This window comes from Sminthopsis crassicaudata, chromosome 3 (genome assembly GCF_048593235.1).
Source record: "Sminthopsis crassicaudata isolate SCR6 chromosome 3, ASM4859323v1, whole genome shotgun sequence".
Lineage (NCBI taxonomy): Eukaryota > Metazoa > Chordata > Mammalia > Dasyuromorphia > Dasyuridae > Sminthopsis > Sminthopsis crassicaudata.
Genome location: NC_133619.1, coordinates 500,899,820 through 500,924,539, shown reverse-complemented (window position 1 = coordinate 500,924,539; position 24,720 = coordinate 500,899,820). Strand labels below are relative to the sequence as shown.

General features: G+C 37.2%; 1 protein-coding gene across 2 annotated transcripts in view; it reads right to left on the bottom strand.

The window, feature by feature from the left end:
• CDON (cell adhesion associated, oncogene regulated) overlaps nucleotides 1–22,723 on the bottom strand; it is a 124,817-nt gene extending 102,094 nt beyond the window's left edge. Inside the window, exon 1 of one of the 2 annotated variants that reach the window (XM_074303858.1) lies at nucleotides 22,524–22,723. In XM_074303858.1, coding sequence (XP_074159959.1) covers nucleotides 22,524–22,536 — 13 coding nt within the window. In that variant the 5' untranslated portion in view covers nucleotides 22,537–22,723. The remainder of the gene's footprint in view (nucleotides 1–22,523) is intronic. The other variant, XM_074303857.1, reaches the window with a different exon arrangement.
• Between the last annotated feature and the right edge of the window lie 1,997 nt (nucleotides 22,724–24,720).

The following is a 24,720-nucleotide window of genomic DNA, read 5'->3' as shown; positions in this document are numbered from 1 at the left end:
TGGTATCCTCTTACTATATATGGAGGATAAAGAGGATGCTGGATTATAACAGGTGAATAGATGAATTTTGAGCTTGGGGAATTAGCCAGATTCCCTCTGGAAGGCAGCTCTGTTACCAAGGATTCAGAGCTGTTTCTTCCCTTGAGTAACAGCCTCACTCTGTGTCTACCTGAAGGGGGTATTTCTATTCCCTGATGGATGCTGTTGTTCAAAAGCACACCTCAAATCCACAAGATCCATGAAAGAGTAGAAGAAAAGATACTTTCTCTCTCCTATATGGGAGATCCTGACTCACAATATCTCCCATTTTCTAATTGCTGGAAATTATCCAGGGCTAACTATTTAAAACACCCCAGGGTGTGGGAAATTTTTTCTCATCTAATTGTGTTGTTCTTTTTTTGACTCATTTAGAAATGTTCATTATCTCATAAAGTATCACAAGATGTTATTTTTTGTTAAATATCAAAACCTTTAAAATTTAAATTCTAAATTTAAGAATTTAGAAGGAATTATCCCTATCCTTTACATTAGAATGAACACTGATAACATAAAAAGTATTGTTGGGCAACCAAGATGATGAATCACTTCAAGGCCATGCTAGAGAAGGATTGGTTGGAGGAATTGAGGATGTTTCACTTATAAAAGAAAAAAAAATAAGGAGGAACATAGTAGCTATCATCAAATATTTGAAGAACTGTGGCATGAATGATGGACTTCTAATAGTTGTAATCTGCCTGAGAAACAATTTTAGCCTAAATTGTAAGGAAAATCAAAATCATTAGAGTTCCTTTGGAAGAGAATGCCTTGGGAAGTATTAAGTTGTCCCACTTTGGAAGCCTTCAAGGGAAAGCTAGATCACCATTTGTTTAGGATTCTTGTTCAGGTATTGGCTGGACAACATGGTCTATAGAGGCCCATCTGATTCTATGATTCTACGGTTGAATTGATTAGATATATTTTAATAATCTTTTGTTAGCATGAAAGACAGCATGAAAATGGATACAAAACTGCTAATTTTGGGGTCAAGAAAACTTAGGTTTAAATTCTGCTTCTGACATTCCTTGCTATGAGACCTGAACAAGTTACTTATATGCTAGCTGCCTCAGTTTCCTCAGACCTTATTTCACAAGATTTTTGCTAGGATCAAATGAGATAATTTTAAAACAGTGCCAGCACTATAATCAGTATATAATCAGTGCTTAAATAATGGTTTGTTCTATACTTTTCCCTTTATAAGCAACAGTCTAATAAAATAAAGAATTAAGTTACTCATCTGCATTGAAGAAGGGAATTTCCATGCTGGAAATCATTCACACTGTTGAAAATAATCAGTCCAGAATAAAAACAAAACAAAATAAAAATAAGCAATGTTGAGATAGTAATCTCCTGGTGAGTGAAATGATAAATCTTCTTGGCTTAAGCCCCTTACTACCTATAAGTACATTAAATACTTTGAAGATCAAACAGATTTCAATATATCCAGTTCCTGACTTTGATCTTTTCTTTTATTTTGATTCTATTTACGTATTAGAATTCAGGCTGTATAAATTACAAAGTAGAAGGGGGGAAAAAAGAGGAAAACAGCACATCCTAGAAACCATTTGGTTTCTGACCTCTCTTTTCATTATATGGTAAAGGTACCAAAGTTCAAAACAACAACCAAACCCCCACAATAAGTTAGACCCAGAAGGCTAAACAATAACAGAAGTAGGCCTGTCTCCATTTGGATAGTTTCCAAATTTTTACCACAAAGATCCCATTAAATATACAGGAAGCTCTGATTATTTATGATGTAACTTAATATTGACAGCTTATTAAATGTCCTGACCTTCCCCACTAACCTTTGGAATTATACAACTGGCAGCTGCACAACACCTTGGCTATCAAGGTAGGGAAAAATGCAAATCATTCATTTCTTTTTGCATGATCATTTTTATTTTCTCCAGGGCAAAAACAAAACAAAACAAAACAAAATAAAACAAAACAAAAAAACAAAAAAGCCCAACCCTCAGTGGGTTGACTGCATTCCCTGTCTTGTACATTTCCTGAAATGTGTGCAAGTAGATTTCACAGAGAAAGAGATTTCTATGGCCTTTTATATGCTGAACAGGCTCAGCTCAGAGCCTACTGCCTAAACCTATTATACACAGATCACCTAACTCTGTTACTGAGTTTGTGATGCTAGATTAATTTACCCATACAATAGGTCAAGAGAAAACGACTTTATACATCTTTTTTTGCACCAATAGAGAATGTGAAGATCATTTTACAGGAAAGAGAAAGACAGTTCTGTAATAGAGCCGATTATTAAACAGACTCTGATGCCACCTTTCCTTTCATTTCATACAGTGCCACAGGGCAAACAAGACCCTTGCTGAGTAGTGAAAGAAAGAGAAGAGGGGACTGAAAGAGAAAGATGAGGAGTTGGGAATGTTGGGGAAGGTGGCAGTTGAAGAATGGGTTATTTGAGGCTGGATGGTTTTACAGAAAGAGTTAGGCACAGAGAATTGGGAGCTCTCTACAGTATTATTTATTCCCAGCTCTGTCATTATCTCTTTGTCTTGCTAGGTGAACTTGGGCTAATCACCTAGCTTCTCTGGTACACTTTTCCTCATCCCCTCAAAACAGGAATAAAAGCACTATGAGATGCCAGCTCCTCTAAAGATCCTGGCTATGCAAATTCCAAGCATTGTTAAAGTAAATTTTTGTAACCTTGACTAAGAACTGTAGCATACGTTGGATGAAAGAAGTTTTCTATATTCTTAGCTTACACAGGGAGGATTTCATTTTAAGTTCCTAGAAGGCAAAGAGGATATCCTAGCACCTAAGGCATAACTCTGGCTCAATTAAGCCAATGAATCAATAAGTACAAATGTAATAGAATTGTCTATGCAGCCCAATTCTTTAATACATTTAAATAACTCATTGAACACTATTGTGCACACATGCAGCTACATAATAATAATAATAGCTAGCATTCATATAACCATTTAGTAGTTACAAAGCATTTTGTATACAATTAACTGAAATGACCCTCAAAGCAATCTGATGAAATCGATACAACCATTATTTATTATCTACATCTTACAAATCAGCAAACTGAAGTATAGAGTAGCTTACCTAGTTTATTAAATGACAGAGCCTATATTCTAACCAATTTCCTACTCCCAACGTTGTTGTTCCCCCCCCCCCATTGGATTTCTGTTCATTAACATTTGTTTAAAAAAAATTTAACATCACCACCAATTAGTTTTATTTAAACTAACTTTAATTCTGTTTAGTTCAATTTTATTTCACCTGACAAATATCCCTCTAATTTTTCTAATCTTGAGTAGATGATAGTTCTGTATGAGTAAGAGAAAACCAAATATATATGGAGAGAGTTTGGTGTTGTAATTAAATAAAACTCAGGTCTTTCTGACTCCAACCCTCCACTGTGCCACCTATCTGCCTCCTCTTCTTCCTACTCCTATGGCTTCAGGTTACTCACTTCAGTTCTCAAGACCTCAGTTTCTTCACCTGTAAAATAAAAGGATTAAACTTAGTCACCCCAAGGAATTTAGCAAAAAAAAAAAAAAAAAAAAAAAAAAAGGAAGGACCAGAAGGACTAAGTCAAAAGCAAAGAAAACCTTGAACCCTTATGAGATGATAGCAGAAAGTTACCAGCAATAGAATGCCAGATAGCTTTCTGCCTGAATCCTGTGTCATCACAGAAAGCAAAGATAGTGACTCTGAGTATCCAATAAATTGTGTTCCTTAACACATTTTTTTGAGGAAGAGCCAGTTTATGCCTCATCAAAAATTATATGCCTATATTGAGGGCAGAGAAGTGGTCAATAGCAAAATACTTTTGAGGAGGGTCAGGGTGAAAAGTAAAAGAGAATAAAATTGGGGAATGGCTGAATAAACTGGTATGTGATTATGATGGAATATTATTGATCTATGGCAAATGATGAGCAGGATGCTTTCAGAAAAACTTGAAGTCTTCCGTGAAATATACTGTGTACAAAGTAATAGCAATGTTGTGGGATGATTAGCTGTGAATGATTTTGCTGTTCTCAAAAATACAAAGATACACAACTATTCTGAAGGACTTATGATGAAAAAATGCTATCAGTATCCAGAGAAAGAACTGAATGTATGTATCTAAATATAGATTAAAGTGTACTCTTTAAAAAACAAAAAACAAAAAACAAAAACTTTCTTTTTCTTGGGGGGGGGGGAGAGGGGAAGAGGAAGATCAGTGTTTTCTTTCACAACATGACTTTTATGGAAATGTTTTGTGTAATTTCACATGTGCCTTTTTAAAGGTAATGGGGGGGGGGGCAGGTAGGTGGTGCAGTAGATAGAGCACCAGCCAAGAAGTCAGGAGTACCTGAGTTCAAAACTAGCCTCAGATACTTAATACTTTTTAGTTGTGTGACCTTGGGCAAGTCACTTAACCCCAATTGCCTCAGGAAAAAAAAAAGGAGATGGGGTGGGGAAGAAGAGAGAGACTAGCTCAAAATTTTAAAAACAAACATTAAAAATTGTTTTACACATAACTGAGGAAAATTAAAATATTAAATTGGGGAAAAATAAAATAAATCATATGCCTACTAAGAGTACTCAAGGCATTCTACTGAATACTGGGGATGTACAAAGTACATCTGACACAAAATTTAGTATTTTTGTTCAGTTATTAAATTGCATCTTACTCTTCATGATCCCACGGACCATAGCATGTTAAACCCTTCTGTCCCTTATCGTCTCTTGAAGTTTGTCCAAGTTCATATTTGTTGTTTCCATTACACTATCAACCCATCTAATCTTCTGCTGTTCCCTTTTTTCTTTGCCTTCAATCTTTCCCAACATCAGAACCTTTACTAATCTAATCCCATATTCTCATATGTGACCAAAATATTTAGGCTTCATCTTCAGTATTTGACCTTTCAATGAATAATATGAATTAATGCCATTAAGTATTAACTGATTTGACTTCCATTCTATCCAAGGAACAGCTCTACACATGGACATCACCAGATAATCAATATACAAATAAGATTAATTATACATAAGCCAAAGGTTGAGAGGCTTTATACAATCAATTAAAACAAGACCTGCAGCCAACTATGGCTCAGATCATGAGATTTTTATTGCAATATTCAGATTTAAATTGAAAGCAGGGAAAACCATTATACCAGATAGGTATAAATCTAAATAACATCCCTGATGAATATGAACTGTAGGTGATAAACAAAATTAAGGAATTACATATGGTACATAGAGTGCCTGAAGAATTATGACAGCAGTACCCAAAATTGTACAGGAGCCAGCAACAAAAATCATTCCAAAGAAAAAAAAAAAGAGCAAGTAAACAAAATGGCTGTTTGTTGAGGCTTTACAAATAGCTGAGGACTTTCCTCTCCTATGCCATGTGGTGTCTCTGTTCTCACCCCCCCACCATAGTGTATGGTGTCTTTTTTCTTCTTATAACTACTTAACTCTTTTAAGGTACTGCCAGCTAAGAGCAAGCTCCAACCTCATAGGGAATTCCCTTCTTTCTGGCCAAATGTGAGTCCCACTAGGGAACTTATCTTTTCCCTCATTAATTAATAAAACTCTTTTTGTTGCTATGTGCTCTCTCAACTCTATTTCAGATCTACCACTCCTGGTGTCTATTGTATCTCTTCATTTTGTCTGTAACCCCTTCTCCTAAATAAACATACTTTTTGCCAAAGAGAATAATCATTGTGAATTCTTCCTGTGACTGAATCCCAAAATCTGGTCTCTCCTAAATCATATCATTTAACATTTATAACCACATCAATAAGATAACTGATTTAAAGATTGAAATGACACTAGAAGGATGTAATGGAAGGAGATAATAGAAAAATATCAAGGGGCCATCAGTTCTAACTCCTTCATTTTATAGATAATACTGAGGCCCATGGAGATATTTAGGCCAGGGAGATTTCTAGGGCCATACAGCCATGTGGGAAAGTGAGAAGAGTGCCAAAGAGAAGAGAGAAATCACTTTTATCTGGGAGAGTCAGGAAAAGTTTTTTCATGGGAATGAACATCTGAATTGTGCCTGAAAATGAAAGAGAAAAGAATTGAGGAAGGTGGTGTCCATTTCAAGCCTTAGGGACAATAGAAAAAGGGCAGAGCAAGGGGAAGAGATGAGAGTAATCCAATATGACTTAAATTATAGATGGTATGAAGGAAAATAGTATGAAATGAGACTAAGTTGAAATGAGGTGGGTTGGAGCTTAGTTTTAGAAAACTTTGAAAGTCTTATTAGGTTACTCTATTCACCCCCATAAAGAAAGGAATAAATCTCTAATGATGTAATTTAAGCTACTGTGGCAAAATATTGGGAAAGATATTCAGTGAAAGGCTAAAACTTCAGCTTATGAGTGAAACACTAAATTCTTTCTACCTCTCCTCTTTCCCCAAAATTTGTAATTTCCACAAGTGACAAAGCAATGCTCTAGGATCTCAGATTAACAACCTTCCATCTACCTCTCCAGAAAGAGGACTCCAGGCAAGACCAGAAGAAGTGCCCTTTCACTAACCTCACTCTCCTCGTTTTCCCTCCCCTTTCTTCCACCTCCCAATCCTTCCCTCCAGTCCCCTCCCACCCTTCCTTCCCTCTCAAACTCCTACCTGCATTCCAGGCCAGCCCCTTTCCCACTCCTCTCTTGTATTCATTTCAATTAGATTTGTTAAAAGCTTAACATTGAGCCAATTAGCCCCCCCTACAGCCCAATCTCTTCAAACTCTTCTACAAAAGGTTTCCACTATGATTAAAGGAAGGTGCCTGAGGAGATAGATACTGTGCTTAACATTCCTCAGAAATGCCTAAGGAGGAGAGTAGGGGAAATAGATATTTAGAGGAGAAACTAAGCTGGAGGATCTAATCCTAAAATAAACCAAACTCATCAAAATGGTGGAATGCTAAAACCAGTTTCTAAAATGAAATTATTTTCTCTCCAACTTGCCAAAGAAAAACAAGATGGCATAGTGGATAGAGTGTTCAGGAAGATTTGAGTTTGAATTTTGTCTCAGGTATAGACTAGTGAATCTGGAGAAATCACTTAACGTTTCACAGTTTCAATTTCCTTATCTGTAAAATGAGAAAGTTGGACTTGAAGGCTTTGAAAGGCCCTTTCAGTGTGGTATGGTAGAAAAAGTACTAAATTTGAATTAGAGAACTTGGGTTCAAATCCCTGCTCTTCCACTTCTTAGTTTCGTAACTTTAGCAGCTCACTTAATGCCATCCAGACTTGGGTCTCAGATGTAAAATGAGGGGGCCTAAATTAGGTAACCTCTATGGTCCCTCCCCTAGCTCTAATTATACCAGGTGTGTCCCTTCCTCATCAGCAGCTGAAATATATTTGGAAACAGAAGACTCTCAGTAGGGATCCTTAGCATGATCTTTCTTGAACTTTCTCTTTCCATTCTAGTTCAACCTAGATCTTTTAAGCAGGTTACACTTAATCCAATCCTAACTGAAGCATGAATTCTATCAATAATATCCCTGACAATGGACAAGAATCCATTCTGCTTACTCTTAAAGACCTTCAACTATTCACTATTTGTTGAGTCAGCCCACTCCATATTTAAACAACTAGTTACTAGCAAGTTTTTCTCTCTTTTGGATCAAAATATTCCTTCCTATAGCATATATAATATATAAGTAAAAATCCCTCTTCCCTGTGTCAAGGTTTCAAATAAAGATCAAAATCATGAGTACCTTCCACCCTCCACTCAGGCTTCCACTTCCCACCTTACTATCTGTCTTCTTTTCTCTAAGTTAAATAATCAAGTTTTTTGTTTGTTTGTTTTTTCTTATAACTGATCCTTTTTTCAAAAATTTTTGTCATCCTACTTTTCTGAATGCGTGTCAATATTTCAATGTTTCTCCTAAAATATGGCACCAGAATTCAACATAGCCTGACTACTGTGGGATCAGGCAAGACTGTCCTTATCCAGATCAAAATGGGTCCATGATTTAGGCATAAAGAATGAGATCATAAATAGATTAGAGGAACAGAGAATAGTCTACTTCTCAGACCTGTGGAGGAGGAAGGAATTTATGACCAGAGGAGAACTAGAGATCATTATTGATCACAAAATAGAAGATTTTGATTACATCAAACTAAAAAGTTTCTGTACAAACAATACTAATGCAAACAAGATTAGAAGGGAAGTAACAAATTGGGAAAATATTTTTAAAAGTAAAGGTTCTGACAAAGGTCTCATTTCCAAAATATATAGAGAACTGAGCCTGATTTATAGGAAACCAAACCATTCTCCAATTGATAAATGGTCAAAGGATATGAACAGACAATTCTCAGATGATGAAATTGAAACTATTTCCACTCATATGAAAGAGTGTTCCAAATCACTACTGATTAGAGAAATGCAAATTAAGACAACTCTGAGATACCACTACACACCTGTCAGACTGGCTAAGATGACAGGAACAAATAATGATGAATGTTGGAGGGGATGTGGGAAAACTGGGACACTGATACATTGTTGGTGGAGTTGTGAAAGAATCCAGCCATTCTGGAGAGCAATTTGGAACTATGCCCAAAAAGTTGTCAAACTGTGCATACCCTTTGACCCAGCAGTGCTGTTATTGGGATTATATCCCAAAGAAATACTAAAGAGTGGAAAGGGACCTGTATGTGCCAAAATGTTTGTGGCTTCTCTTTTTGTTGTAGCTAGAAACTGGAAGATGAATGGATGTCCATCAATTGGAGAATGGTTGGGTAAATTGTGGTATATGAAGGTTATGGAATATTATTGCTCTGTAAGAAATGACCAGCAGGAGGAATACAGAGAGGCTTGGAGAGACTTAAATCAACTGTTGCTGAGTGAAATGAGCAGAACCAGAAGATCTCTGTACACTTCAACAACAATGCTGTATGAGGATGTATTCTGATGGAAGTGGAAATCTTCAACATAAAGAAGATCCAACTCACTTCCAGTTGATCAATGATGGACAGAAATAACTACACCCAGAGAAGGAACACTGGGAAATGAATGTAAATTGTTAGCACTACTGTCTATCTACCCAGGTTACTTATACCTTCGGAAGCTAATAATTAATGTGCAACAAGAAAATGGTATTTACACACATATATTGTATCTAGGTTATATTGTAACACATGTAAAATGTATGGGATTACCTGCCATGGGGGGGGGGGGAGTGGAGGGAGGGAGGGAGGGGAAAAATTTGGAAAAATGAATTAAAAAAAAAAAAAAAAAGACTGTCCTTATCCTTGTCTTAAGTACTCTATTTTGACTAATGTAATATATTAGACTATATAATATGATATAAATAATAATACATAATAATATAACATATTTTCATTATCTCATATGATTATCTACTAATCATACTGCTTACCCATATTGAGTTCTCCGGTCACTAAAATCCTCAGGGCTTTTCTTTTTTATATGAGCTAGGATTTTGTTTGTTTGTTGCCATCTATTCCCTTATCCTATATTATAAAACCATCTTGGTAGATGGACTAAACCAGATTGAAGATAACCAACAGACATCAAATCTATCAGTGAAGACTTCCCTAGTAGAATGGGCAAGTAAAAATAATTTGTTCCAAGGCATGAAGGTGACTGAAACAGGTGGTGCAGAATGTTTAGAAACTGGTTAGACATCAAAAACACCACAGTCATCCACTACACACCAGGTCATCACCAACCATCTTAACTTTTGTCTTGCCATTGTCCTACAATGACTCTGGAAGAACCAGACTGGTAATTTTGTACAAGTCTGCCTCACTTAAATCCAATCCATGTGCAAGTCAAGACATTACCCATGATATCCCTGGTCCTTTTTGAAAGCTATACAAACCACACCTGTGCACTTGGTTTCCATTGCATTTTCCTTTTTTTTTTTTTTTTTTTTATACTTCTGATTTCTAAAATTTTTGTAACTATAAACAAAACTCCACATTTCCATGGATTTTTTTCTTTATAGGATAGCGTGCCAAATTCAGAAGAAATCCATTATCCTTCTTTTTATTGATAAATCTAAAGACCATTTTAAATATAAAAGTATATTTGGTTCTTAGGAATTAACATATACATCATGAATAAAGATGTAGAACACATGCAAATAAATTTTCAAATGGCACAAAGCTGAAAGGGATAGCAAACATGCTATATGACAAAGTCAGGATTCACAAAGGTCTTGAGCAGCTAGACTGATAATAGCATAAAACATAACAGGGATGGTTATAAGGCCTTTCACTTGTATTCCAAAAATCAGCATCATAAGTATGAGATGGTGCCAGCATGGCTAAACTGCAGTTTATTTGAAAAAAGATCTTGGGGCTTTCGAGGACTGCATGCTCAATCCTAGACAACACAATGGCATGGCAACTACAAAAACTAAAGTAATCAGGCTGAATTTTAAGACAGCAACCAATTCTGACCTAGACCACAGCTGGAGTATTTTGTTTAATAACCTTTTTTGTCCCCAATGCCTAGCTCAGTGCTTTGCACACAGTAAAATACTTAACAAATATTTATTTTCTTAAAGAAAGGACTCTTGACAAACTGGGAGACATACAGAGGCAAACAACAGGATGAAGAAGGGCCTCAAATTCTGCCACATGAAAATTGGGTGAAGGACTTGAGAGTGTAGCCTGGAGAAAATGGAAGGAGAAGGGGAGGTGCTACAGACAGTACTTTATCATCATCATCATCATCATCATCATCACTAACATTATATAAGCACTGTCTAAGTGTCAGGCATTGTGCTTAAGTGCTTTATAATTATTATTTCACTTAATCTTCACAACAACTCTGTGGTTAGGAAATTGAGGCAAAGAGAGGTTAAGTGACTTTCCCAGGTTCCCACAATTAGTAAATATCTAAGATTGTTTTTGAACTCAGGTATTCCTAATTCTAGGCCTGGCATTTATCCAGTGTTCTGCTTAGATGCCATCTTAAAATACCTTCAAGGTTATCTATGAGGGCAGAGCTAGGAAGAATAAACTAAAGGTAAATTTAAATTTGCTGAAAGGAAAAAGTTCTTATCAGCTAGAATTCTCCCAAAGTAAAATGGGCTGATTCAGAAAGTAACAGTTCCTTTCTACTGGAGATATACAGGCAAAGGTTGGATGACTACTTTTCAAATATGCTGTAAAAGAGGTCCTTGGTTCCTTCCAACTCTGAAATTCTATTATTCTTTTATTTGCTCTGTGATATACTAGGTATTAGAGAACTGTAAAAGAAATATTGTATATTGAATGTAATTCAATAAATGTTTAACAGCATCTATGTATAAGGCTGTGTGCTATAGTAAACTCTGGGGATTCAGAGGCAAAAGCAAAAATTAAATTCTTTTTATCCTCAAGGACCTTATTGTCTACTTTCTTGATCACAATTTAAGCTTATAATTCACATTGTAGATCCCATATAATGTAATCTTTGTACTTGTGGGGCATTTAATCCTTTTTTTAATGATATGAAATAAAATAGCAGAAAACAATATGTTATAAATAAATGTTCAACTATACTATACAGACTAAAAAAATATAGCAGCTTAATAAAGAAAGAACTCAGTGAGGGCTCTTAGTGGTCAAGAATGATTTCTGAAAGACATTTTAAAAAGAAGAAAAGAAAGACAATTGTTAGTGATTCTGTATGAAAGTCATATTATAATATGTTGTTGGTGAAGCTGTTACTTGGGCTATAGATTTTGGAAGCAATTTGGAAGATACACCAAAAGTCATTAAACTGTTCATACCTTTAGGCCTTGCAATACCATTTAGGCATATACTTCAAAGAAACAAAAAGAAGAAACTACCTCATATTTATAGGAGGTCTTTTCAAAATTACTAAAAACTAGAAACTAAAGAAGTGTCTGTCTACTAGGAAGTAAACAAATTCTAGTAAAAGAATATAATTAATAATATTGTATCATAAGAAATTATGAAGTGGATGAGTTCAAAGGAAAGTGAAAAGACTAGAACGAAGACAACAATTTATTCAAGGACAAAAAGATTATAAAAGAAAAACAACTTTGAAAGACACTGAGAAATATGATCAATGCAATGAACAACTATGATTACAGGGGACTAATGTTATCCACCTCTTGATAAAGAAGTGATACATTCAGAATGCAGACATTTTGGTACATGGCTAATGTGAGAATTTGTTTTGCTTGATTGTACATATTTGTTTCAAAGATTTTGTTTTTCTTTTCCTTTTTTTTTCTTTTTTTGAGGTATTGGTAAGAGGAACTAGGAATTGGGGTACCAAAGGGAGAAGAAGAAAAACAAAAAGGATTGAAAGAAAAATAGGTGGTAGAAATATTTTTAAATGCACAAAAAGAAGGGAAGGAAAACCATTAAGAATCATGGACAAACAGATGGACTTCAAGAGTTATATATTGAACTTATTCTATATTTTATTTTATTATTTTTATTTATTTATTTATTGCTAAGGCAATTGGAGTTAAGTGATTTGCCCAGGGATCATATAAGTGGGAAGTGTTAAATGTCTGAGACCAGCTTTGAACTTAGGTCCTCCTGAATTCAGGGCTGATGCTCTATCCACTGTGCCACTAGCTGCTCCCCCCTTATTCTATATTGCAAAAGAATAGCAAACAAGATCTGCAATTCCATGCACAATTCCTTTTTTTCTTTTCTATTACACGAATGTAAATGTTCATTTTATTTGGTGCTAAATTCAGAATAGTAATTTTCATACTTATTTTAAAAGGGACCATGAACAACATCATCATGGGGTCAGATTTTGATTGCTAGGTAGAAGGCATATGGCCAGAGTAGAAAACTGATTGAAAATGAAAATGGTAATGAAAAAGAAAGAGTAAAAGATTCATATTTAAACAGAGGAATTCAGTTGGATTAACAAGTACAAAGAATATAGCATAGAATCCACTGACTGGGACATTGCTAAAAGGGGAGAGATTAAGTGTTTGGGAATCAGATTCATATTATCATGTCTTAGAATAACTAGAATTCACACAAATCTCAAAGATTGGTCATTATCTGCCTAAGCGGTCAAGTAGAGAAGACTTAAGGGCAAGGGTGTTCTGGAGCTAGCTCCAACCAGTTCTCAAGAACCAATTGTTGTCTAAATTCCTTTCAGGACTAAGCCCACTTAAGATCACTCTCTCCCTTCTCATAGTGCTTTCCCTCAAATGGCATCTTTCTCTTTACTCTAGTTAACTCTGATTCATCTGTTAAAGTCTTCTATACATCTAACCTTCAGTTAATGGCTTACTCTCATTTAATGGAGTATTTCCTTTCTCCTGGTTAATTGTGAGTTCCCCTGGGGAACTTATCTTTCATATGCTCTCACGACTCTATTTCATATTTACCATTCCTGGTGTCTGTTGTCTCCCTTTATTTTGTCTGTGACCCATTCCCTTTAATAAATCTGCCTTGAATTTTCAGAGTGTGCTTTTACATCTAAAAATAGGTAATCTACCAATTAAAACTTGATTTATTGACTTATTAGTTGTCTAGAGTTTTTTTTTTATGGAGGAAATATCAATAATGCAATTTAAACTTAAAATTGAATCATATCTCATATGAACTAATGCAAAGTGAAGTGAGCAGAATCAGATCATCATACACAGTAGCAACAATATTGTATGATGATCAATTGTGAATGACCTAGCAATGTTCAACAATGCAATAAGCCAATCTGAAGGACTTATGATGAAAAATACCAATCCTCTCCAAGGAAAGAACTGATAGAATTTGAATACAAATTGAAGCATATTTTTAAAATTTTCTTTTTCTTTTTTTTTTAAAGGGGGTTCTATGTTTTCTTTTGTAACATAGCTAATAATATGTTTTGTCTGATTGTACATGTATAATATTTGTCAAATTACTTGCTTTCTCAAGGAGGGTAGAGGGAAGGGAAGAAGGAAGAGCATTTGGAACTCAATTTTTAAAAAATGAATATTAAAATGTTTTTACATATAATTGAGAAAATAATTTTTCCAGAGAGTCAATCTTTAACATTTACCAATATACTTCTGACATTAGAGATCTATTAGACCAATGGTTTCCAAAATGCTGAGAATATGATAGTTAGCATTTATATAAATGGCACTTAAAGCTTTAGAAAGTGTGGTTACATGTGGTAACTCATTAGATAAGGACATCTTTTAAATCTCAAAAAAAAAACCTCGTTAGATAAGGACAGCTTTTAAATCTTAAATAGTAGTATTAATATTTATAGAATAAAAATGCATGATATGATAATTTATACCACATAAATGCAATGAGGAATATAGATTTAATTACTTCATCCTCTATTCTACTGCTATTCTCCATGTTTTTCAGAGATCACCTCAAAATAAAATCTGAAGGTAAACAGTTTGATTAGATTAATAAATGCATGGGTAAAACAAAAAGCACCAGATACATGTATCATAGGTTGAAACATCCCAATCACTTTGCAGTATCAATCACTCTGTAAGTTCTGATTGAATTATTTACTCTTTAGTCTGTCAAGCTGGGAGAGAGAACTGATATGAAAGTTGTGTCTTAAAATAGCTTTCCATCTTCCAGTAAACTGGGAGCTGGACATAAGCAATTAATTCATAGAAGGTTCCCACAGCGATACTAGGGAGTAACACAGATATATTTGATGTTACTCTTGGATGGTTTGGACAGTGGGATCCCTGATTTCATGTTCCTCTGGCTTTTAGATATCAAGCATTCTTGCATCTGTTTATCCCTGTATTCCCAATCCTGAAAATGGACACTATTCAAATACTGCAAAGGTTGTTTGTGGGCTGTTGCCTGTAATTCTGAGAATAAATTGTAGAGTATGGACATCATAGCAGTATTACAGTGCATATGTCCTCCAAAGCTCTTTCCTGGGTCCTATTCTTCATGTCTCTCTACATTCTTTCACTTGGTGACTTTATCAGCTTTCATGATTTCAATTATTTTTCCTATGCAAGTCACTCCCATTCTAGTCTCTCTCTTAAGCTTCAGTCTTATATCACCAATTTCCTATTGGACATTTTGAATTATATATCCCATAGGCATCTCAAATTCAACATGGCCAAAATGGAACTCATTATCTTCTCCCCTCTCTATCATTTTTTTTTCAATTACTGACAAAAGCACCACTGTTCTTCCTGCTACCCAGGTTCCTAATCTCATTGTCATCCTTGACTCCTCCTCATTTATCCCAGATATCCAATCAGTTGTCAGGTCTTGTCATTTGTTATTTCTACATCTGACATCTACATTCCTTTCTCTTCATGAATACAACTCCTATTCCATCCACCTCTATAGTGTATACACACACACACACACACACACACACACACACACACACACACACATGATATCTCCCCTGATAGGAAATAAGTTCCTTGAGGGCAGGACTTGTTTCACTTTTGCCTTTGTAACACCAACACTTAGCATCATGCCAGACACTTAATCACTACTTACTGACTGACCAATGACAGCATGATGTCTTAACTTGAAAATTTAAGTGAGGTCAGAGTTGCACAAAGTCATGAGCTTTACTCTCCCTTGCAGAGTTATTAAAGTACAACGACAGGATCTCTATAACGCCTGCTTCAGCCATCAGCCATTGGAACAAATTGTAATCATCCACATCTTCCCACTTCCCCTCAGTATCTGAAGTCTCTACGAAATTATTGTTTCCCAGAAGATATATTTCCTAAAGTGATAAAAGCTGTGAAGAATTCAACAAAGCTTTTTTTTTCCTTCCTTTTTAACACACATTGCTTTATGAATCATGTTGGGAGAGAAAAATCAAAGCAAAATGGAAAAACCATGGGTGAAGATTAAAAAAATAAAAAAATAAAAAAGAAGTGAACATAGCATGTATTCATTTGTATTCAGTCTCCTTAGCTCTTTTTCTGGATGCAGATGGCATTTTCTGCCCATAGTCTAATGGATTGCTTTGAATCAGCAATACTTTTAAATATGCTTACATTTTATTATCTAAAGTAGCTTCTAAATATATTTAAGTGTGATAAATATATACATAAGAACTTATTTAGTTCTAGTGGCTTCCTTTTTGTTGATTATCTACAATTTCTCTTATATATAGCTTGGTTGAATATAGTGGTTTGCATGTTGCCTTCCACATTAAATATGAGCTCCTTGAGGTTAGGGTATTTTTTTTTTTTGCCTTTGTATTTCCTTGTACTTAGCACAGTATCTGGCATATTGAAGGCATTTAATAAATATATGTTGATTGACTGAGAAGATATCTTTGCTTATGTATTATATTTAGTCACTTAATAAAGTAGCCAGTGGTATTTTGCAGCTTTAGGAGACTGGAAATTTGTTGAAGCTATGAAAGGTTCAGCTTTGGATCTCTTTCAATAGACAACTAACAAGTTGTGTTTAAATTTTAATGTAACAAGTAGTAATGTATTCACAGACTCTTTATAATGATTCTATGCCCCTCAGGAGTCTGGCCACAAATGATGAAACGAAATTAGAACTAGTAGGCTTTGTCCCAGGTACAAAATTTAGAAGAGACATGCTTTTCTCCCCTCCCCAGCCCAGGTATACACAGTGTGTCCACCAAGTCTCTCAGCCCATTGCCTCACTCAGCTCCCAGTCCTTGCCGTATCTCAGGATCCTAGGTCTGTCATACCTATCCTACCAGGTCCTACTAGAGTAAACTGTCTCCAACACATAGCTTGTCTGGGAATATACACTATGTAGACTCCCTAATGTCAGTGTAAGGTCAGCATAGGAATCAGTCTCAAGAACAGCCTCATATTAAACCCAGCCCTATTGTTCCTCAGTCCCCTAATATCCTTTTTCTCTACCTGTTTTACCTTCCTATGCTGACCTCTGGAATTCTCATCTATTATTATCATTTGCCTTCATCCTAGATCTCTTCTTCTAACTTTTCTCCCATCTTCCACTGCTTACTAAAATCTAGTTTTTTTCCTGAAGACACCACTTTTCTTGACAATCTCCCCAATGCTGGCTATTTCTTCTTTCATATCCCATAACCAGTTAGTACCAAGAGGAGAAGTTGGAATACACCTTGTTTCCCACTGCCACTTTCCGACCCTTTGGCATCACAACTCAGTAGCCAGCTCTCCTTCAAAGTTCATTTCAGACTCTCCAAATCCTTGTGGCCATCATCTATGGATGGCTAGATCTCTCTCCCTCCTCACACATTTTTTTCTCCATTCTTCAAGTAATCTGGACTCAGAATTCCTCAACCTCCTCATTTCCCACCACCTATCTAGGCTATCTCAATCAGACAAAGGAATGGACATACCTCAGATACTTATCCCCCCTTCCCAACTGAATTTGATTTTGCCTCCGGTGCAAGGATTCCTACTTATAACTCAGTTGGGTACTACTGGATTAGGTAATGTCATCTAGCACATGGAGAATTCTGTGACCATACTCATATGTGCTCTAAAATGCTAGTAATGTACAGAATATTCTTTATTCAACAGAATAAACTGCTTCAATTGCCGACATAGTTTGGAGAAATCTGCAGAATATTAGGACTGTCTGTTGCCTCCAAAGCAATGTGACTGCCTCTGAAACTTGGCCAATCAGAAAAGCAAGGCAAGGTAATGTCTGCATGAGTCAGAGTTTATTTAATGCTTGCAACCTAACAGTTTTTTTTTCCCTGACTGATGAAAATGTTTTGCAAACAGAACCCAGTCCTGTTTTTCTCCAGTCGACTCTGCAGTCCTTCTCACTGCCAAATGTAGAGGGAGAGGCTGGCAGAGTCAGTGCTAAACTAGTAGAGATGATGAGATACAATCTCTGTGTCTCCTTGTAACACAAAACATTTATTTTTCAGCTAGTGAACAAAATGTTGTAAGATGTCCAGGATTTCTGGGAGTTGGGGGAGATTTGGTTTTCTTCCATACTAGATGGCTTGGTTTTGTTGAGTTTTCCAGCTTTTCCTCTAAGATTTTTTTGCATTTCCCGTCACAAAGCCTTTTCTGGGAGTCAAATAAACCACCCAGACCTAGAAAGGTTAGGAAAACTGCCCAGGCAGAAGGAGAAGATGAGCCAACATTGGAGAAAACAAGACCTGCTGTGATGGGAAAGGCAAGCTTTGGTGACTCACTTCTTCTTACCCCACTCACTCACCCCCAGCAATCTGAATATATAGGATTAAGAGGCTAAATACAAGACTCCTCAATTCTGGTCACATTCTAAATATTATCACCAAAGCAGAGCTCAACAAAGGGACTATGTGCAAAGAGCATAGCTTGCAGGGTCAGTTGGCAGGCTCTGCTCCAGAACCTGGTAGTCACTAGAGATTTTGACCTTATGTTAGAATCTCACACAACACTCTGCAGAATGGTATTAGTTCTACAAGAACCTGCTTCAGAGTTTTCAGAGTCTGGGGCCAAAAAAAAAAAAAAAAAAAAAAAAAAAAAGATTTAGGGAGTGGCAGCTTACACAAGGCACCACATGCCCAGAGAAGCCTAGGGAGCATGATTTAATAGGGAGAATTTTTTCAGAAAGTCAAAGACCTAGGATTTATTCTCCAAAATTGAGCTTTAGCATACCCACCAATGTGAATATCCTAAGATTCTGCCTATGATCTGTGGATTTTCAAGGTTCTCAGATTCTTATATCTGAGTTATATGATGGAAGTCTATGACGTCTTTTGATGTTGTAGAGGACTTTTGGACAAGGTGGAACTCTGAAATCTCTTCCAAATTTAAGATACTATGATTTCTGCTTCTGATAGAATTCCCTAGGAGTCCTAACCATAGAAAAATCATCTTCCACTGATTTAGAAGCAGACTTTTTTACCTCATCTGAATTACCTGAGATTAATAACCTTTTCTGGTCTTGGCTTTGACATCCTATCCCTTCCATGAAATTCTCAGCACTGGTTGGAACTAGATAGGCTCAGTCCACACTTATAGCCATTGGGATCAAAAAAGACCTGTCTTGATAAACTGGTTCCCCAAAGAAGATGAGATTTAAAATCAATGTGTTGTATTCATGGACCATGTTAATTGCCAGGAACATTCATTTTCAATTTGGAAAAGATATCATCCTCTCTCCTGGGTCAGATCATAGCTCAAACTCCTTCCATAATCCCCTAATTTTATTACCAACCAAGGACTCCCCCATCCCAACATGTTTATGCTAATATTGTATGTCTCAGTTCTGAACATTGAGACTTACTAGTCACAAAAACCACCCTGGATTGACATTTCTTCTAAACTCACCCCACACAGTTCTGAACCTGCCTCTCTGAGAAAAGAGAAGTGGGGAGAGGAGAGAGAAAGGGGAAAGGACCTGCAGGGGGTGCGGGGTCCCTGCCTCTCACAGTGCAGGAGCCAAAGCTGAGGGAGACAAAAGACAGCATAGTGCCGGGGTGATTATTTCCCTTGCTCTATCACCCAAGCTCAATGGGGCATTCTGGATCCCTGCCCTCCAATGCTCTGGACCTTATTAAAGGACCTCAGCTGTTGCCGAAAGCCCTTACCTCACCCAAGAGGGCTTCATTTGCATAATAATGCCCTCTTTGGGGGGAATTACTGCTTAATTAAAGAACAGCAATCACTTTAATTAGCATGTCTCCTTGCTCTCTGGTACTTTGCATGGATTCAAATGAGCTCCTCATTAGGTATTGGCACTTGGACAAAACCAGGCCTTTGGCTAGAAAGGGAGGGAATCTCAGTGAAGGCAGCCTCCGCCAGGACCTCAGCAAACACTGGCTGTGGGGGAGACAAGGTCCTGACAAACCCACAACTGAAGCTTTGTGGTGAGAGTAGCAGGTGGGACAACAGACAGGGGCCCCAGAATCAGCTTCCCTCCGGATCTTACACCCAACACTATAGGCTAGGACCAGGAATGAGATCCTGGAGCGCTAACTCCAGTTCCCAGGCTGTTTCCTTTCTGCCTCAGCTCATATAAACTGTGCAAAAACGCAAAATTCCCCCTTTCAGATATTTTTTGCCCTGTTATAAATTGATATCCAGTGGCACACCTCAATCCCTAGCTTGCTATACATTAGTCTTACTACTCTTGCCAATTCCTTTCAGATCCATTCTGCCCCAGACTTGGAGTAGAAGTTAATCTTTGGCTAATAGTTGAAAGGGATAGGGACAGCTAAGGAACATTAGTTCCAAATCAGAAAAACTATCTTTATTCCTTAGACAGAACCATTACCTTCTTATAGCTTCTTGCGCTATCCTCCCTAAATCCAGCAGCCTCCACAAATCCACTCTGGGTCTTGCCTATGATATATCAAGTTCCTAGGCAGGAGTTACAGAGTTCCTGCCTACTTCTAATACCTTCTTTCCTGGGAAATGGAAGAATCTTTTATAAGCTACTAGCAACTGTTTAGTTATCCTTTAGGGAAGGCTGACTCAGACTATCCCAGGATTACAGTTCTATAACTCCTCTCTAGATGAATGCAGCTCATTCCTTTCAGGAAGCCTTCCCCACACCGGGAATACAAATGAATACGATGTGATACACATGATACAATGTATATCATAATACATAATAGAAATGAAATACATAGAGCTGTTAATAAATGAGGAGGGACAGAATCACAGAATGTTAGAAGTGGGAAGGGCGTCAGAGGCCACCAAATCCAATCTACACCTGACCAAATTTTTCTTTCCAACATCTCAAATTGGTCATCCCCACTTTGTGTGAAGAAAGACATCAAGTGAGGAGAGAACAAGGATGTGCTGGAAAATTTTAACAACCAGTTCTCTAGAGGAGAATGGAGTGGGGGGGGATATGGCTTGCCATAGTTTTAAGTTTAATTATTGACATTTTATTTCCATTACTTTTTTTTACAGCTATAAAACCAACAAAACAATAAATCCAGAAGCAGTTTATAGCATTTGTCAATTTGAGATGTAATTGATAGCATTGAAAATTAACAATTGGATCTTGAATACTTTTTGGCTCCAGCATATTGGTGAGGGGAGGGGGGAAGGGGAGAAGGGATAAGAAATCTTGAATTTAAGATTGAGGGGGAAATTAGGATTAGGAAAACCAAAAGATTTATGTGAGATGATCTCTAAGGTTCCTTCCAGATCCAAAAATTTATGCATTTTTCACTTGGTTTTGTGTTTATTCAATAATCTTATCTGAATCATATTTTAAATCCCTTTGAGATATATTTTAATTCTCTTAGGAATATATTACAAATCTCTTAAATGTTTTTTCTTGCCACTGAAACTGCCAAGTATCACTGAAGATAACTCCTTAATGGTTCTTGCCTTTCCTACTCTTTCCTTTCACTTCAGTAATCTGTCCCTAGACTCCTAATCTCATAACATCACAGATTTAGAGTTCAAAATTAGGGGTCAACTAATCTAACTCCAACATTTTATTGGTGTTGAAAATAAGATTCAGAGAAATTAAATAACTTGCCAAGAAAAGAGAAGGATGAAACAAACCCACCTGCTATGTGCAAGTATTTTCAAATAAAACAATCCTAAGGAGGGAGGTACTATTATTATCATTTTATAGTTGGAGAAACTGAAGCAGACAGAGGTTAAGTGACTAAAGCTGCATTTGAACTGAGGTCTTCCTAACTCCAAGCTTGGTGCTCTAACCACCATATCATCCAGCTGTCCAAGTTACTGAGATTGTAAGTAGAAGAGTTTGCATTCGAATTCTCAAATCCAGTCTTTTTTCCATTATAACATCTCCACATGACCCCCCCCTACATACAAGAACAATTTACTTAAAATTCTACATAGCCTTCATTGAATCCCCTTTTACCTTCTACATAAAAGGGAAACAAAGTCCACTCATGACTTCTGTGACACTGGGCAACTCAGTCTCTGTGGATCTTGATATTCTTATCTGTAACATGAAGCAATTTTACTGTATGACCTCAAGCACTATTCTATACATATTCTCAAAACTCCCTTAGAATTCAGCATTTTCACGGTGGAAAACTTTAGAATCCTGTAAAGGAAAAGATTTATGAAGGTTATTTAGCTCACCTCACCCCCAGCCCTCCAGGTAGACAACATTTCTCTCAGCCCAAAGCCATACAAATCCATTTTGTGGTTTTTGCAATCCATTTTCTGTGCCTAAGGAATGACATTCTGCTGATACATTCATGAGGTTAGGAGAAATCAAGGGAGACCCCTCTCTGTTAAACTAATAGAAAAATGCAGACCAGAATTGCACATAAGTCAGGCACTGATAATTTACAATCTGCATCATGTGGGAAATATCCAAATAGGTGAAGCTCTGAATTTATTTGAGTATAAGGAAAAGTGGATGGGGAAAAATTCCAGTTCCCCTCATTACCATCTGCCTCTTCCTCTCCCAGGTTCAGTGGTCAGAAGACAGACAAAATTAAGTCTCCCTGCTTTTGGGGTCATTCCCTGTTAGTGTAGTTAAAGAGAAAAATCTAAAAGAGAGATGGTCATGCTTATTTGTCTTGTCTCTTGGGAGAGGTCATAAAGCATTAGAGGGGTGAGAATAAGGAGGCCCTATACAATTCTAGTCCCAGCTCTGCAATATTTGTCTTACCTTGGGCAAGCATTCACTTCTCTATGCCTCAGTTTCTTGAATAAATGAAGAGTTTAGATGTGATATCTCAAGGTTCCTTCCATCGGTAAAATTCTATGAATGGCAACTGCTTTAGGGAGGTGTTAATTTTGAGGAAAAGGAAGAAAAGAACTCCCTCAGTAAACCCTCCCCAAATTATCCTGTGGAGTGAGTAGCAACAAATCAGAGGTAAATCTACATCCTGGCAAGAAGTGGAGGCTGAAACCAGATGAAGCCACAGAGGTTCAAAGGGAGAGTGACACCCAAACAACAGAACAACTCCTAATCCCCCAGAGAAAGATGCAAATGGAGAAATTGGGCCCAGGAGGGAGACTGGCTGGCTTTGTTTAACCAGGACTGAATAAACAGCCCTATTGAGAAGCTGGGACTATGAGACACAGACCCTGAGGTACAGTTGCCAAGTTGAAGGCAGCTTGGGGCAGTCCAAGCCTGCCAGCTTTTACCTCTTTAGTTCTGAGCTTGGCTGTAATGAGGTGAAAGGATGGGACTTTTAACTGGTTAGGTCAAAAGGGTTTCCTTATTAACCAAACAATGCCAGGGAGGGATACATTCAGTCATTAGACTGGGACTTATGAACTGCATGTAAAAAAAAAAAATGAAGCCCCAGTCACTAGTGTTCTCTACCCAGCTCCTTAGGGCTCTCATCCCCCACTGCCTTCTGATCCAGACAAGGGCATCAGAAGGGCCAGCAGAAAGGAGGAAAAGTTTATATCTTCATGGCAGAGCCCCCTTTTTCTAATGCATTTAATTACAACTGAAGTAGACTGCCAAGAGGGGATGATCAAAAAAGGAAACTGGACAGATATGAAATGACCAGCAAGTGCCCAACACTTGCAGCAAGTTGCTGCAACAAGTCTGAGACTCGGAGAATGTAAATTACTAGAAGGCAGCTATTACTGAGCTGGCCTGAACAGAGATGAGGCTTGGGAAATGAATATTTCCCTTTTCTTCTATAATAGTATATATCAAGTCCACAAGCACTTATGAAGTGCCCACTTTAAGCCAACCACAGTATCAATGCACAAGGACACCACACTTTGGTGTGGGAATTCACTAAAGAGCAAGGCAATGGTGTCTAAGCATCTGTCCTGGCACATTTCTAGACCCCTCACAGACACAAAAGTAGAACAGCTTTTCACTGTGTAGGGGTGAGTGATCTCTGGCCATTCTGCTGGAACATGCCTGCCTTCTCATATCCTGCCCAGATGTGACTCACATGCACTGGGCTAAAAAAAAAAGGGGGGGGGACTTTTCTCAGCTACCATGCAGCTGCCCTGTTGGCTGAGGGAATCCTTCCACAGAAGCTAGGGATGGCCACCTGTTGGGCGAACTGGTTTCTGCCCCCCCCCCCACTCCAAAGTGTTCAGCATTTCTCAATCTCCTCACTTTCCTCCAAGTCACTCTTCCCACAGGTGGTTTTCATCTTTCCTTTATCCAAAATAAATCCACAGGACCTGAAGTTTTTTCTGCATTTTCATTCATTTAGGGTCTTTTTCTTTCTTTTCTATCATAATCCGTTCCACTCTCCATAGGCTTATTTGCTTTAATTATGAAAATTATTCATAAAATTATTATGATAAATCTTTATCATAGGATCTTAAATATACAACTGTGAGAACCCTCAAGAATACCCACTACACACTTTTTTTTTTTATCCAAATGGTGATGAGACCTAGGAAGGGACAGTAAACACAATGAGAAAGCTGAGATTAGAACTCGGTTATTCTTGATTGCCAATTCTTTACAGTACTTTCACTTTAGGGATTGGCCAAAGATAGGATAGCTGCTTTGCTCTAGCTCATCATTCTGTTCCCATCTTCTCTCAGCATTTGCCTTCTTATCATAAGCTAGTTAAAGCATCATTCAGAATTCATTCAACAACCTCACCACTTGATTACCCAGAGGATAATCAAAGATAAAAAGATGTGGTCCCTGACCTCAAGTTGCTGACAACTCAGAACCACTGTGTATTCCCTTGTACTTCTCTTTTGATTTTCATCTATTCCCCCATCTTCTCCCCTCCCCCCCATTCTGCCCCCAGTGACTGCTAGAATTGCTCACATCTGTTCAAAGAAGCACATACCAAGCTTGCCCCTTAGGGTAATCTACCTGCCTGAATTATTTTAAGCCAATATTCCAGTCCTTTGTCTTGGCAAAT